The following is a 15,273-nucleotide window of genomic DNA, read 5'->3' as shown; positions in this document are numbered from 1 at the left end:
TCTGAATGTGAACGAACTCCTGATAAAAGACAGCGTCCGCTTTTCTCTAATTCTCGTGCTGCTCTCCCAACAAAAATGCTTGCATCACACACACAGCTTTGCTGTATGATCGGCCCTGACAAGATTGCGGGGGAAAACATGCAACAAACCCCGTGGATGATGGAAACAAACGCATATGAGCCTTCATGAACGGCTAAATACTGTGCCGTGGTTTCCGTGTCTCTCAGCTCGGGCTTGACACTGGCAGGTCTGGCAGGTCTCATGAATAATTAAGCAGCCGACTCTTCTCATAGGATAAGAAAACTCCGCTATGAATAATAATGAGAAACCGACGCGTCATCATTGCACTTGCAGTTCTGCGCTACGTCACCGATTTTGATCCCGCCCCAAAAATCATTTTAAACCCGGAAGCTGAAATTAGCTGACAAAATCACAAAATTATCCAGTTTTTCCCACAATTAAAGCTGACAGGTGCTAACATTGTCTTAACTGATGCTCAACACACACACATCTGTTAATATAAAAAAAAAAAGTTTTCCGGGGTGTCCTGAACCTTTAAATAATCTACATTTTTGTAAGTATTATAACTTTTAGAGATTTTTATTCCTTTTTTGTAATTTATGTCTCTTTTGCTGGATATTCTATTATTTGTTGTCGATATATCACTTATTTTATACATCTGAAATGCTTTGGCAGTACTGTACAAAATGTGATGCCAATAAAGCAATCTGAACTTGAATGAGAGAGAGAGGGATTTGAGCAGATTTGACCTGTCAGTGGGTGCACATGGCTCCTAAATAGCGCAAAAGAGAAAGAGTGGAGTTTTTATATTTATTTCAAGTCATTTTTTTTTTACTTTAACCCATTGAAAAGAAAAGGTTAAAAAGAGATAATAAAAAGAGTTAAAAATCTAATTGTTTTTTTTGGTCACTTATAGTTTACTATTTATGTGATGTGGGTAAAAGGTATGTTTCAATCCAGCTACCACCACAAGTATATTTCAAACCTGTGGGAAGCACTGCTCTCTGTAGACTTTTGAGTGGTTGTGTAAACACAAGACATCTTTTACATTTACACGATTTTCATTTTGTTGAATTTGCACTGAAAACCTTCCTGCCATTGTCGGAAAGTGAAAAAAGGCCTGAAATAGCCCATAATATTGACTGAAAATCACTTAAACGCAGATATGGTTATCATATTTATTCATTTATTTTATCTGCACTGTTGTTTATTTCTTCTAATCTTGTGTAGTGCTGTCCAGAATATACAATACACTCGGGCCGTTTGTTGAAGTTATCATTGGCTCTTTGTGGCTGTCATGAAGAGCTGCTGTAAGTGGCTCTCTCCTCGGCGCTTCAGCACTAGTAAAGACGGCAGGTTTGGTTTCTGCTATGGCTCAGCTGTGTCACTGCTTTTCCCAGGGGACCAGTAGCTGTTTTGGAAGAGAGCGGGAGCAGTAATGATATGGAACAGAGTGCCAGGTGCGATGATATTGACAGGCTGAAGCAGGAGAGATGAAGATCCCTTGGCCTTTTCCGCGCGCTGCCGTCTCTGTACAGTCGTCCGTTCTCAGGGGACAAATACAGTGCTAACGTGTGTCAGTCAGTCACAGCAGAGCGCCTTCCTGCACATCTGCCTGAGCGCTCATGTTGAGTCAGATATTCCAAACACTCGCTGCTGTTTACTGATATAACCGTGTCCTTGTAAATCACTCACTGACAACGGACCCAGGGTTTGGCTTGGAGCAAAAGTGAATTGTATGTTCAGTAAGTGGTGAGGGAGCAACTGGCTTATAGCACTAGGAATCCTCCAGCGTGGATGGCTGCTGCATTTAGTTGGGTCAAGAGCCAACCTGGGCCATTTGATGGCACGCGTCTGTTCGTAAAGATGGATGGCATGCCTGTGCATTGACATGTAATTTAAATGCATTGATTATGCATTTTCTTTTACATTTTATTATACACCAGCAGCTTAAAATACCAGCACATAATACATTTTTTAATAAGTAAATGTTTTATATTCCCTGCCATGAAAACACACTGGCATCATTTACTCATCTTTGTAACTTTTCAAAATTTTTGTTCACCCCCCAAACACAAATGAAGATATTTTTTAAAGAAATCCAATACTATGACTCGTCAGTTTTCGTAGAGATTACATAAATAATACAAATTTTTATGAATTGCAGTAGAGCTGCCCAATGTATCATTTCAGCATGGATATCACAATATGCACATCCCCAATAGTCACATTACAGGATATGCAGTGTTGAGTTGTAATAATAGGTGACCAGGAGAAACATGTCAGAACACATGACAATTGTGATGGTATAGCAGAGTTTAACTGTAATGGAGTGAAAGTTTATCATTTGCGCATGTTTTTAATGCCTGAAAGAGTAACATTTTTTTTACATTTTTAAATCCTTACCGAATAGCAATTTTCAAGTAATCTAGTGACATTGTAAATACAGTATATTGCAATATTTGTTACAAAAAAACGAAATATTTCTAAATATTTAAAAATATCAGATTTTTTTGATAGATCCTTAAATAGATCCTTAAATTGCAGCCCTAGGATGCAATTGTTTTATATGATAAAAATAGGGCTTATCCATTACTTCAATGAGAAAGACAATTTGTGGCATGGGCACGTTCAAATGCATGTGTCTCATTGTGAATGCGTGTGTCTCATGGCGGGTTTATCGCTTATGTGTTTGTTGTGGCAATGTGCTTTTTAATTTTAGTTCTTCTCTGCTCGGTGCCATGTTGTTTGTTTGTTTCTAGCGCAAATATGCTGAGAAACTACTGTAACTTAGAGGGGAGCAATGCATGAGCTTAAAAGAAAATTGATTTATCGCCCAGCCCTAGATGAACACATTTAATCTTATTTACAAATAAACATTGATCAATAAACAGTAGGGCTGCACAATATATCGTTGATTTCACAAAGTGCACGTTTACAATAATCACATTGCAAGATAGGCAATGTTGACTCGGAATTAAAGTTGACCAAGAGCTACAGAATTAAATTTAATCACCATGAAATTCATACGATTTATGCAACAACAACAAAAAAGTTTTTCTTACTCAGAATTTTTGTCTTGTTTCTAGTCCAAATATCTACATTTTATAGTGGAAATAAGATTTTTTTTACTTACCCTACAGGCAGATACTTTTACTTGTTTTAAAGAAAACATTTTTACACCTCCTTCCAAATTTTACCATCCTCAACTCACACGCACAGACACTATACATGCACACACATGGAGCAGACTTTATGCTATACATCTTGTATAAATCTCTCGTTCAGCCTCAGAACGGTTTTCGCTCTACTTTTTGTCATCTTACATTTACATATCGTATACGTCTCCCATTCTACCTCAGAATTGTTTACTCCACCTCACCCTACCCCTTTTTCATCCTTTATTTTGCACCACTATTTATCATCTTACATTTACATACTATACCTTTTAAGTATTTCACGTTCTACCACAGGACTGTTTACTCCACCTCACCCTAAATACCCCCCGCCCCCCATCCCCCATTTTGCACTACTGTTTATCTTCTACAGTTATTTCTACTGTAAATGTTTGCACTGAAGAGTGAGCACTTAATCTCATCGCACATGTATATAATGTACATAGTAGACGTGTACAGTGACTGTAATAGGCATTCTATTCTAAAAACTCTTAACTTTGGCGTATTTCTTCTAAAGTTAAAAACAAAACAATATATATACTAGATCTAAGAAATGTTTGATATTTGAGCTAAAAATAAGACTAAGCAAGGTAAGAAAAGCATTTTTTGCAGTGTGACTAATCAATTCTGTACTTGAAGACTGTTAGCATCAAATTGTGCTATTCAAAACGATCTTGTGAAACTGTATTCATATCCCAATGTTTATCAATTCCTATCCCAATGTTTATCGCAGAAAAAAAAAAATCACAGTATCAGATTTCTCCAATATCATGCAGCCCTAATGAACTGTGTTTACAGCTTCAGAGTATTACGTGCGTGTTATTTTAATGTACTGATTTTGAATAAATTGATAACAATAAAAGAAAAGAGCATACTTCAATGATTTCTGAATGATAACAATGAAACAGTCAGACTGAAAACTGAAGCTTTGCCATCACAGGAATAAATTGTAATTCTAAACGTTTTTTGTGTAAAAAGGAAAAAATCGGTTTTACAAGGTGAAACTTGAATGCCTTTAAAAAAAAGTCTTTATTGCCTTACAAAATGAAAGGCTTTTCTTATACTGAAGCAATGTGTGTGCTTGACTGTAATGTTAGCGTTATCTGTCTTTGGTTTGTGCCCAGCGTAAAGCTTTGCTTTCAAGGCCAAAGAGCTCAGCTTCAGTCTCAACAGACCACAACATTTTCATTCAGCAGGTTTTGTCACATGGCCTCTAGCAAACTCCAGGCGTGACTTAATGATGGCCTCTTTCTGAAGTCTCTTCCCTCCAGTCGCTTCAGAGGCTTAATCAGTAAAGTGCTGAAGAGATTGCAGGACGGCTTCTCCTATCTCAGACAAAAAGCACTTCACCTTGATGTTGCAGCTGGCTTATTGGCCACATTTATGCATGTTTTTTTTTTTTTTTACCTGAATCACAAATAATAGTGAACACGAAACTTTGGGAAGTAAAGTATTTTTCTAATATTTTAGCGGTAAAATAAATCAAGAACACTGCAGAAATTACATTCACAGACTTTACCTTATTGAAACCATTTACAAATAGTGTGGTTAAACTATTGATGTTTAACAGTGCCTCTGAAAATATTAAAATTAACACCATTATGTTTATGAATTATAGAGGAATATGTTCGTTTTTAGGAGCAGTTACTGAATTGTGTTTGATCTGCTGAACTGCTGTAGAGTTGTAGAATAAAAATGGTTAAAAGATATGATAATGAATTAATCAACAAAGATTACGCAATCTAATAATCATCTCTTGTTCCCACAAACACTGCTTTTACATAAAAGCAGTGGCTAGCTCTATGATGTGTCCTCTTACTTGTTTTTGTTAATTGTATCATAGTAGTTGTTAATAAATAGTTCTCTGCATCTTTATCGATCTCCACAGTTGGTAGTTCGAGGAAGAGGACGTGGCCGTGGAACGAATCGCTTGCTGACGCAACAGAACCCGAGAGCTCAAGATCATCAGCCCAGCACTGTCTGCATTGAGGGTTTATCAACCACCACAACCAATAAACAGCTCCTGAACCTGCTCAACTCCATTGGCCCTGTTGAGGTTAGGAAGCCTAAGCTTTGTTTTTCACTCATCAAAAATACGTTTATATTTTTGGCTTGTTAATGATCAAGAATTTTAGTTGGATTTCAAAGGTTAATACTCTAATCTATTTGATATGACATTCAAATTTCATACAGTATTGTAGCAATGAAATAATGATGCATGACCAGACTCTCTAAAACATAGGTCTGAAACTGGATTCCTGGAGGGCCGCAGCTCTGCACAATTTTGCTCCAACCCAAATCAAACACAGCTGATCCACCTAATCAAGGTGTTCAAGACTACTAGAGACCATTAAGCAGGTGTAACTTGGAGGTGATTAGAGCTAAACCAGAGGTGGGCAAACTCTGTCCTCCCCTGAGTTTAACTATGCCCACCCCTGAGTTTAACTATGCAGATCTGCAGCCCTCCAGGAATTGAGTTTGAGACCATTGCTCAAAACATTATAAGGGGCTGATCACACCGAACAAGATTTTCCGTTCTGAAAATACACGCTTTTTTTTTTTTCGCCAGGCAATGTCTGAATCAGCTGTGTATTGTGCAGGAGTGTTGCTGTTGATATTGTTATACTTATAATATTTAAAAATATTGTGATATTTAAGATGTGTGAAGTCATACAGCTCTGGATATCTCAAAAGAGCAACCGCTAGTCTCTCCTCCATCTTCAAAAGTCTCTGTAGTCGTCTTGACAACACAAACACTGCAGGCATATCAATGGAAACCCCGCCTCTGCTGATTGGAAAATAAAAAAGACGCAAGTGACATAGCTGTTGACTTTTTTCAACTGCGAGCACACAGCACACAACAGCAAAAAAATGCGAAACACAGCAGGCGGTTAAAATGTAAGGCGTGCAGGGCACATAAGCGACGCGCAAAACATAAGCCATAAGTAAACCATTCAAAGAATGTGCCTCTCAACGCAAAAAGCATGTTCTGTGTGATTGGCCCCTTAATGTGCTAAATTTGAATAGATTTCTGCATTAGCGAGTTTTATATACCAGTATAATTCATTGACTGGTCAATTGTTTTAATACAGTCTAAAAGTGCCCCAAAATCCTATTTGATTTAGCACAATTATCAAATTGTTAATACTGTTTTTTTAGAGCTGCACAATTAATCGTAAAAAGATCACAATCTCGATTCGACCCACTAGATGATTTTAATCCAGCATTTCTACGATTCTGTCAATCATATTTTCAAGTTCTGGAGAGAAGCAATGGTAGCCGCACAAGTCTTCACATTGTTTTACATACGTTGTTCAGCAACGTGGACGCCTCCAAATGGTGTTGAAAGAGTCACATGCAAGATATAATTCACCCTAAAAATGTAATTACTGTCTTCATGTAATGATGCGTCAGCTGTTACCACAGAGAGAGCGGGCGCGGGCTCGCCTCTGAATGAAGTCTACTTTAGTGAACAGAATTTGCATAGACTGTGAATAACAGCTAATAAAGTTGTAAATAACATTCAGTTTGTGACAGTGATCATTTGGGAGCCGCGCTGGAAGTGAACTGCTCTTAGCAGTGAAAATGAAACTGAAAGCACACACAGTATTGCCAGACTGTTGTAGCTGACTGATTCCAGCTCAAAAAGTATCCAAAACCCGACGAAAAGCAAAAATACCATCCCAGTCTTCTGTATTCACGAAAATCACGTCAGTGACAGATTTTAAGCAGAAAATGACAGATTGTAAGCATGTCTCAAACACAATAATTCAACATCAGAATTATCATCAGCATTAATGACCAGGACAAATCTAAAGTCTGTTCAAGTCCACCATTCCAAGTCTATACAAAATTTAGTATTTTAACAGTACAGCTACACAAAGCCTATTGCTGTTTTACCACATGTTTGAGAATAACAACAATAATAGCCCACTCATATTAACCTTTATTTTACATCAACAGAATCGTGAGAAAATCAGGATCTTTATTTTAGGCAAAAAAAAATTGCGATTCTCATTTTAGCCAGAATCGTGCAGCTCTACTGTTTTTAGATTTTGACAACCAAATTGAGCAGCTCTTTTCTTTTTTTTAATGTAAAGCTGGGTGACTATTCGAATGTGATTTCCAAGTGCATTTTGTTAGTACAGCTGGTTCTAGTAAATCTCCAGCACGTGCTCTCAGATGGAGCAGCATTTACTACAAAAAGTCATAGTTCACTGACAAGCTATGCAAAATCATGTTTAATCTGATTATAGTGAGATTGAGATAATCATTCTGTCAAAATTACATTGATGAAATGAATTAAGGCTGCATGAGAAAATGTGACATAATAACGTGCTTTAGGTTTTCACTCCAAACCTGTTTCATAACTTCAGTCGAATGTTTGAAATAAATTTTTCTGCAGGATGATTTCATAGCCATGAGATTAGTAGTCATGCTGAATCAATGAATGCGGTAAAATCTTTGCTTTTATATTGCAATGCTATTCGTATTTACTGGATTACTGCTTTGTGCCTGTTTCTGCACGAGAGCACCCTCTGGCCTATGGAGGATATTTTGCGGAACCTTGCTTCCCTGACAAGATGTACGAGACAATCACGGCTTTGCACAAATGTCTTTGAGATTTTATTTTAATCACCCAGTCCTTTTACAAATGTTTTTATTTTTTTCACTATTCATTTAAATTATTCTGAGTATACTTTAACCATATTAATGATTTATATAATTCAGTCCAAAATTCAATATTCTTTATCTTTAATATATAAATTCTTTCAATAATAATACAATCTGCAGATTTTGTGATTTATTTATTTTTCTTTCTGCTGTTTTTAATTAAATAATGTGTAGTCGGTTTCATGTTGTTCAACTCTCTGGCTTTTGAGAAGTGTGGCAAAATGTTAATTTTGGACTAGCGCAGAAGTTGTTGAACAGGGTGTCATAAATAACTGTCAGGTTCTTCTAAAATTCTTCCACTGTTCATGCAGGATGGTGTTTTCCCATCATTATTTGTTTCGGACCCTTTGCACACAGCTGACAGGACCACTGTTATACTGTCTTATAAATATAAGCAGCACAGCATAAGGATTAGGCAAAAGAAAGAAGGGCTTGAATTTAGACCTTCTTTTAAATACAACGATAAGAAGCTTGAGGATGGCTAATATACTAATCCATCAGGGAACTATATTGCTGTTTGCATAACAAAAGATCAGTTCTGATTTGACACTTGAGAAATGTAATTGACACTAAACATTTAACTATGTTTAGCGTTTGAACTGGTTGGATTGACTGCAGCACCACCTGCTGGTTAAACAGCATAAGACATCGTCATTCATTAATATATTTAAAGCTTTAGATTTTCTTGATCTAATGTGGAATTTTTTGGTGTGTTTTTGAACACTTTGTGTATATTTCAATATGCTAGGTGAAAACATTGAGCTTTACTGAGTGGAACATAGTGAAGAGAGCATTACAAGTGGAGTAGAAAATAACTGGTTAAAAAAATAAGTTTGTGGTTCAAATCCTGAGTTTAAAGGTATTAAAATGTTCGATTTCCATAGTTTTTATCAAATTTTTACCACTTTCTGTCTAAATACTACATTTTGATTGGTTTAAAAGTGTGCATTACCACCAATTCAGCAAATTTTTAAACTAATGTGCAATCAATGCACAGTTACAAACCCATGAGACAGTCATCCTCACATAGAAATATTGAGGATTAATATATTTGGACAACCAGTGCATTTGGCAAATATATTAGTATTTCAACAATTTTTTTCAAAAGCATACAAATGTTAAACCTTATAGAAAATTTTAGGTGATTAATAAATTAATTTATTAATTTCCCTCACATTACCTTTACTTATTTTATTTTTTCACAAGACATTGACCCCAAAATAAACTTTATATCAGAGATGCCCAAAATAGGGCACGCAGGCCAAAATTGTCCTATGGTAACCTTTGATTTGGCCCACCGTCCCATCTGAGAAGAGAAGGAGAATGATGGAAATGGTTTAGTCATATCAATCTTTTGGGCATTTCAAACGAAAAAGTTTGGGCACCCCTGGTTTATAGGATGATCTTTTGAAAAATAGTACAATTGCGCCATCTGGCTGTTTGTGTTTGCGTTGCATTCCCGTATGATTTTTTTTTACCAAATTGTTGTTCCCAATCATACAGAGCAAACAAAGTAGAAATGTAGAAAATAAAATCTACAGCTATATGTCATTTGTGCTTTTCTTCTACAGAGGTTTAATATGTTGCCTGAGCAGCGGAAGGCCATCGCCAAGTTCGCAAACCCAGAACATGCAGTGAGTTTTCAGCACAGCTTCCACAGGTAAGATTGACTTCATCACACTGCACAAATATCGAGGGAGCTGTTGACTTTAAGATCCTTTTTATCTTAAATTTGTAAGTTCACAACAAGAATATACTACTGAAATGTCTTTTGTGAGTAAGATTATAAATAGAAACATATTTCTATTCATTCATATACATTTTTCAGCAGATCATGAAGGTAAAAATGAAGTTCTATGGGTGTGTTCACACTTGTCAGGTTTAGTTTGATTAAAACAAACCCTGGTGCTGCACTTTGTTAGTGCAGTTCATATTTTAAATGCTGCTATCCAAACCTGGTGTGCACTAAACAAACATATTGAGACCTCTAAAAAGTTTGTTTTCACTTATTAACAAAAAAGATGATTAGAGTGAATTATGAACGCAAACGTTAAAACTAATCAGAAACAAGACATATATTGTTACAAGATGCAACACCAAAACAGAACTGAGTTCTCAAGCATACCTGATTTTTCTCATCCTATTCCCAATCCTGGCCAGTAGATTTTTAATACAGGCATTGGAAACCTGTTTACTTGAAACAAATCTTTGTGTCTTGCAATTTTGACTCATTTACACATTTTTAAGCTCTATACAAGTTCTAAACTGATACTAATACTATCAGATGTACACACATACCATACCTCGTCCAATCCAGCATGGTTTGTTCAGTAAGTACTGGCACAATATGTACAGGTATGCCATTAATCTGGCATAACAGTGTGAACATTAAGTGAAACATATCTTAACTCATTTAATCCTACCTTGCCTTTTTTGTGTTTTTGGAAGCTTTTAAAGTTTTGTTGTCAGCTTTTTCAAACTTTAAATTAAAGTTTGATTGTTTTAAATATAATAATTCAATGTTATACAACCAGTTGACTTTACACACCTCCTGCTTGGACATCTAAAATAAATAAGAGGTTAGGGTTAGGTCCTAATTGTAACCATTAGTATTACAATTGATATATGCAATCAATTCAAAGTGAAGGGATGTAGTCAAATTTGGTGCCCCATACTCGGAATCTGTAGTCCAAAACTTATTACTAATTACAAAACTTATAATCTCAAATTACAAAAGAAAGTTTGATTAAATAGATCATGTATCTTGCTTTTTGTTCTGGATCAAACAAACCAAAAGAGCCAAAATGCAGGTGTGAACACAACAGAAAAAAGCCTATATAATACATTTAGGTGTTTTCTGTTGGTATTATTGATCAAATTGGACGAGTTGATGTGCCCAATAGTTTGCAAAAATGTTTGGCAAGTGAAACATGAAGCATCAGCATATCTTACCCATTAAAAGCAAGCTCTATGGTGACTCTACCAACGGTCATGTTTTGTTGGAGATGCCTTTTGAATGCACGTGTCTCATTTCAATCACATGTTCCCTTAATCAGGCACATGATAGATTTGTCTCACATCGACGTTTCCATTATTGATGGCTGAGGAGAAAGTCAAGAAGAAAAGAGAAGTGAGCAAGAAGAACATGTCTTTTTCTGGAAGACAGACGCACAATCAAGAATCAAACGTTTTGGAAGCCATGCAGAAAAGCACTGTCGACAAACTCCAGTCATATGCATGAAAGAATCAAAGACAAAGAGCCCAACACTAGCTGTGTCCTGCTGGATATGGCACAGCATTACTTTACATTAGTACTTCAACTTTGGCATGAAGTCCTGCTCGTTTCAGTATCTTCATGTGTATATACATATATATGGAAATCGGTAATGATTGAAACCAGCAGTTGAAAAGAAAGTTAGGAAACCAAGACATTTTGATGGCACTTGATAATAGTTGCTCCCATCCTGTAGCTCTCCATATAGACTATTAGACACATTCTGTTATGAATTCTTGATTTCTTTTGGAGTTTTCCACAGTAATTGACTTGAGCAAAGGTGGTAAATGGGTTGTTTGGTCTCTGCATGCTGCAGTTGTTGTTTTTGTCACCTGCAGAGGGCAGCAGAAGACTTCTTATTTGAAGTCTTTGCGTTGAGCTTGTCGACCACAGTGTGGAAAGCACTGCTTTGTAGAGATGTTGAAGTGCTTTTATGGCGCTTCAGGGACCGGTTTGGGTTGTGCTGTTTTGGAAGCCACGGTGAGATTTTGAATTCTAGTTGTGCGTCTTTATTGGAAGTCAATGTAGATTGTCATTGTCTCTTTTTTTGGGCTATTGTACATGACTGTTCACCATTTTTAGTTTTTCATGGTCGCTTTCACCATTGTAAATGTATTGAAGCTGAGTTCTGGTCTGCAGAGCTGGTTTGTAGTTCATAATGCGTGTCTAAGGACAGCTGAAAAACAATTCAACAGTAAATGACTTTTATACTTTGGTTTTAAGTTTCGGTGTTGGAGTCTCATGTTTAGATTCTTTTAATTGTTGTTTGAGATGGCTTCCAAGAAAGTATAAAAATCAGGCAGAAATTCCCCTTCCTTTTTTAATATGTTTGGTTTTCTTTCCTCGTAGCACACATTGTGTAGAGAAGAGGATGGTTGAATCATGGCCCGTGCGATTTTATTATAGATTTTGATGCTGCTGTGTTTGTTGACATTGGTTGAATTTCGATCAACTTTAAGTTCGTTGTGAAGAGAGATCTGGATAAATGGTAGACCTTTGGCTTGGTTGATCATTTTTAAGTTAGTGAGATGGGAATGCAAGTGGCTTGTTGAGGTCAGTTGGAGATTGGTCAACATCTGCTGTTAGAGACCTTTCCTAATCCCTTCATCTATATTTCCTTATCCATCTTGTTTTCCTCATTAGTTGTAACACAGGGCTTTGAGTGTCAGAAGACAGATTTAGTTTTGAGCACTGCTATATGGGCTGATATCTCCAGTGAGCGTAATGCAATCTTGTTATGTCATGGCTTTTAATCATGGGTTATCGCTGTTATGATGTCATCGTCTTTATTATTTGTATTTTTTTGCTTCAAAGAATAGACCTTTGTCTGTTTCAGATACAGTAGTATAGTGGAGTCTTTTATGTTCGGGCCATTTCAGTGAATGAAATATAACATAAATATAGTTAACAACACAACCAGGTCTGTCGTTTCAAAGGGTTTGGGAGCAACTATTATCGGTGTCCATGTATATAATGAAAAAACTGTGTGAAACTGTCGAGTCTGTTGTTTTCTCATCTCGAAATCTTCCCATGTTTAAAAACTAGTATGTGACAGGTACATTTCTTTTCTCGGTTTGTTTTTATATATATATATATATATAAATATCAATAGAACAAAGTATTCCTTGGTCGTTTTACATCAGTTTTGTTATTTGAGAACTTCGAGATTATTATTTGAGGAAATTTTAAAGATGAAAAATAAAAGATGGTCACATATATACCATGTAAATACGGGTATGTGAAGCCAACTGTCTATCACCATTAACTGTTGTCTGATGTTGATTTGTGTTTGAAGAGTCAGTCCTATTTAATCTGAACACAACATACACATTTTTTTTGTCCATACACCTGAATGTTCATTTTTTATGTTGCCAAATTTGAGGTAGAAGATTGTGTTTCAGAGTTGGGTAGATTTAGGCACCTGAGGTGTTGTTTTGTCCATTATGTTTTTCAAAGTTAACATGTTAACCGCGACCCTTCAGCATCCACTTGTTTAAAGATGCACTTGTAATTTGCTGATCTTCTGTTGTAGAGTGGTAGTTGGGCCTGGTCGATCCCAGTTTGATCCCTCTTTGTCTATATGTGTATGTTTGTGTTAATAGTTTGCATTGTGAGTTTTCAGGAATTACAAAAATGCATAATAATGGGTAAGATTATGAACGTTAATTAACCTAAACGTAGATGCACTCCAATCTTTTTTTTTTGTTTACTTTTGAGTTAATGTTTTTTTTTTAAAGACCAATATTTTTGAAGTTGCAAATGCAAACATTTATTTTTTGGTTTGAATGTATTTATTTATACTAGAAGAGTGAATCCTGTGGATTTAAAAGGCGTAAAGCAGTCTGAGTGACTCATTTTAAATCTTATAAGACATATTTTAAATCAGTCTTATAACAGAAAAACTGATTCATATTGAATCTTTTTGTAACTTCATTGTAAGTGTTAAATAACTTTGAGGGGAATTGTCCCTTTCCCAGATGTAATCACACATGTGACATTTTTTATGGACTTGACAAACAGTGTAGTCAAAATAACAGAGAATGCGTTCTGTTCTGTTCTTGAGAGTAGGCTTGAGGTTTACTTTTTTTATTTATTTATTTAATTTATTATTTCTGTCGATCACAAGTGGCTGGCACACTCCATGTGCATTTTATTTTATTTCTTTTTTGTTTTTTAGTACCAAAAATCTTACTGTTTAATGCCGTTTATGCTGCGATTGGCCGGTATATAAAAATATTAGGATGGCCTATTGCTTTAATATTAATATTTAATATTATTTGATTACTTGCACTTTTTTATTATGGTAATCAGCTTAGAATTTGTAACACTTTCAAATTCTGCTGCTTTAATTGTATAATGGTTTAGCAAGTTCTTACAGTTTAAGCATCACAAACTGTGCACTGTTTCCCCATTAGCAGCAGTCATTTTTACCTTCAAATTAAACCATTTTTTTCTCTTTTTCAGGACAGATCTTCAGGAGAACCGAAAGGAGGGTTTTTCATTAAAGAAATGCTCTTTTTTTATATTCTGAAATGCATTGGTTTTCAAAATTTCTATTTAGGGTAGTGTATATAAATCTCGGTATTATATACGCTCTATTAAAAGTTTGGTTTTAGTTGTTTTTTGTGAGGTTTTTTGGCCGACAAGGTGGAATTTAGGGTTAGCCAAATTGAGAGATGGATGAATCCGGAAAGGATGGTGCCATAAATGAAGTGTGTTCTAATTCATAGTTAATCTGGTTCATGGCTTATAAGTAATTTTGAAGTGATTTTGTTTTGTAAGAGTTGTGTCTTTGTTATCATCAGGTTAGTGTAATGATTGACTGAATGGTGAAATGTCTCAAACTCGTTCTGGTTGTTTCATGACAGAGTTGCTGTTTAGCTTTGGTGATCGTGAGAGAGAAAGAATAACATGTATTATCAACGCAATCTCATGACAATTCATAACATTTTGATTTAGTGGCTTATTCTTAGGGCCAGACAGAATCTGCGGACATTTTTTGTTATTTCTGCTCAGAATTTTGTTAAAAAACTGCGGATTTATGTGGAATGATTTTGGGATTATCATAATTAAAACCTAATATACAGTTAGAGTCAGAATTATTAGCCCCCCCTTTGATTTATTTTATTTTTTTTGTTAAATATTTCCCAAACAATGTTTAACAGAGCAAAGGAATTTTCACAGTATGTCTTGATGTTTTTTTCTTACGGAAAAAGTCTTATTTGTTTTATTTCAGCTAGAATAAAAGCAGTTATTAATTTTTTAAACACCATTTTAAGGACAAAATTATTAGCACCTTTAGGCTATTTTTTTCCCGATAGTCTACAGAACAAACCACCATTATACAAAAGCTTATCTAATTACCCTAACTTGCCTTGACCTAATTACCCTAGTTAAGCCTTTAAATGTCTCTTTAAGCTGCATAGAAGTGTCTTGAAAATAGTCCAATATTTATTGTAATCATGGCAAAGATAAAATAAATCAGTGCTTAGAGATGAGTTATTAAAACGATTATGTTTAGAAATGTGTTGAAAAAAAATCTGCTCTCCATTAAACAGAGATTGGGGGAAAAAACAGGGCAGATAATTCAGGGGGGCTAATAATTTTATTAGCAGGGGGGCTAATAAA

The 15,273-nt window shown here is 35.6% G+C and overlaps 1 protein-coding gene across 12 annotated transcripts in view; it reads left to right on the top strand.

Annotated features, from left to right (window-relative positions):
- Window positions 1–12,910, top strand: part of rbm33a (RNA binding motif protein 33a) — a 54,575-nt gene extending 41,665 nt beyond the window's left edge. For 8 of the 12 annotated variants that reach the window (XM_073908863.1, XM_073908861.1, XM_073908860.1 and 5 more), the window contains exons 17-19: window positions 5,086–5,253; window positions 9,443–9,531; window positions 10,928–12,910. In XM_073908863.1, the coding sequence (XP_073764964.1) occupies window positions 5,086–5,253; window positions 9,443–9,531; window positions 10,928–10,976 (306 nt within the window). In that variant the 3' untranslated portion in view covers window positions 10,977–12,910. Of the gene's footprint in view, window positions 1–553; window positions 912–5,085; window positions 5,254–9,442; window positions 9,532–10,927 lie in introns of those variants that run through there. The other 4 variants (XR_012383465.1, XR_012383463.1, XR_012383464.1 and 1 more) reach the window with 1 other exon arrangement.
- The last annotated feature ends 2,363 nt before the right edge of the window (window positions 12,911–15,273 follow it).

This window comes from Danio rerio, chromosome 7, assembly GCF_049306965.1.
Source record: "Danio rerio strain Tuebingen ecotype United States chromosome 7, GRCz12tu, whole genome shotgun sequence".
NCBI classification, from domain to species: domain Eukaryota; kingdom Metazoa; phylum Chordata; class Actinopteri; order Cypriniformes; family Danionidae; genus Danio; species Danio rerio.
The sequence above is the reverse complement of the archived record's forward strand: the minus strand, read 5'-3'. Positions and strand labels throughout refer to the sequence as shown.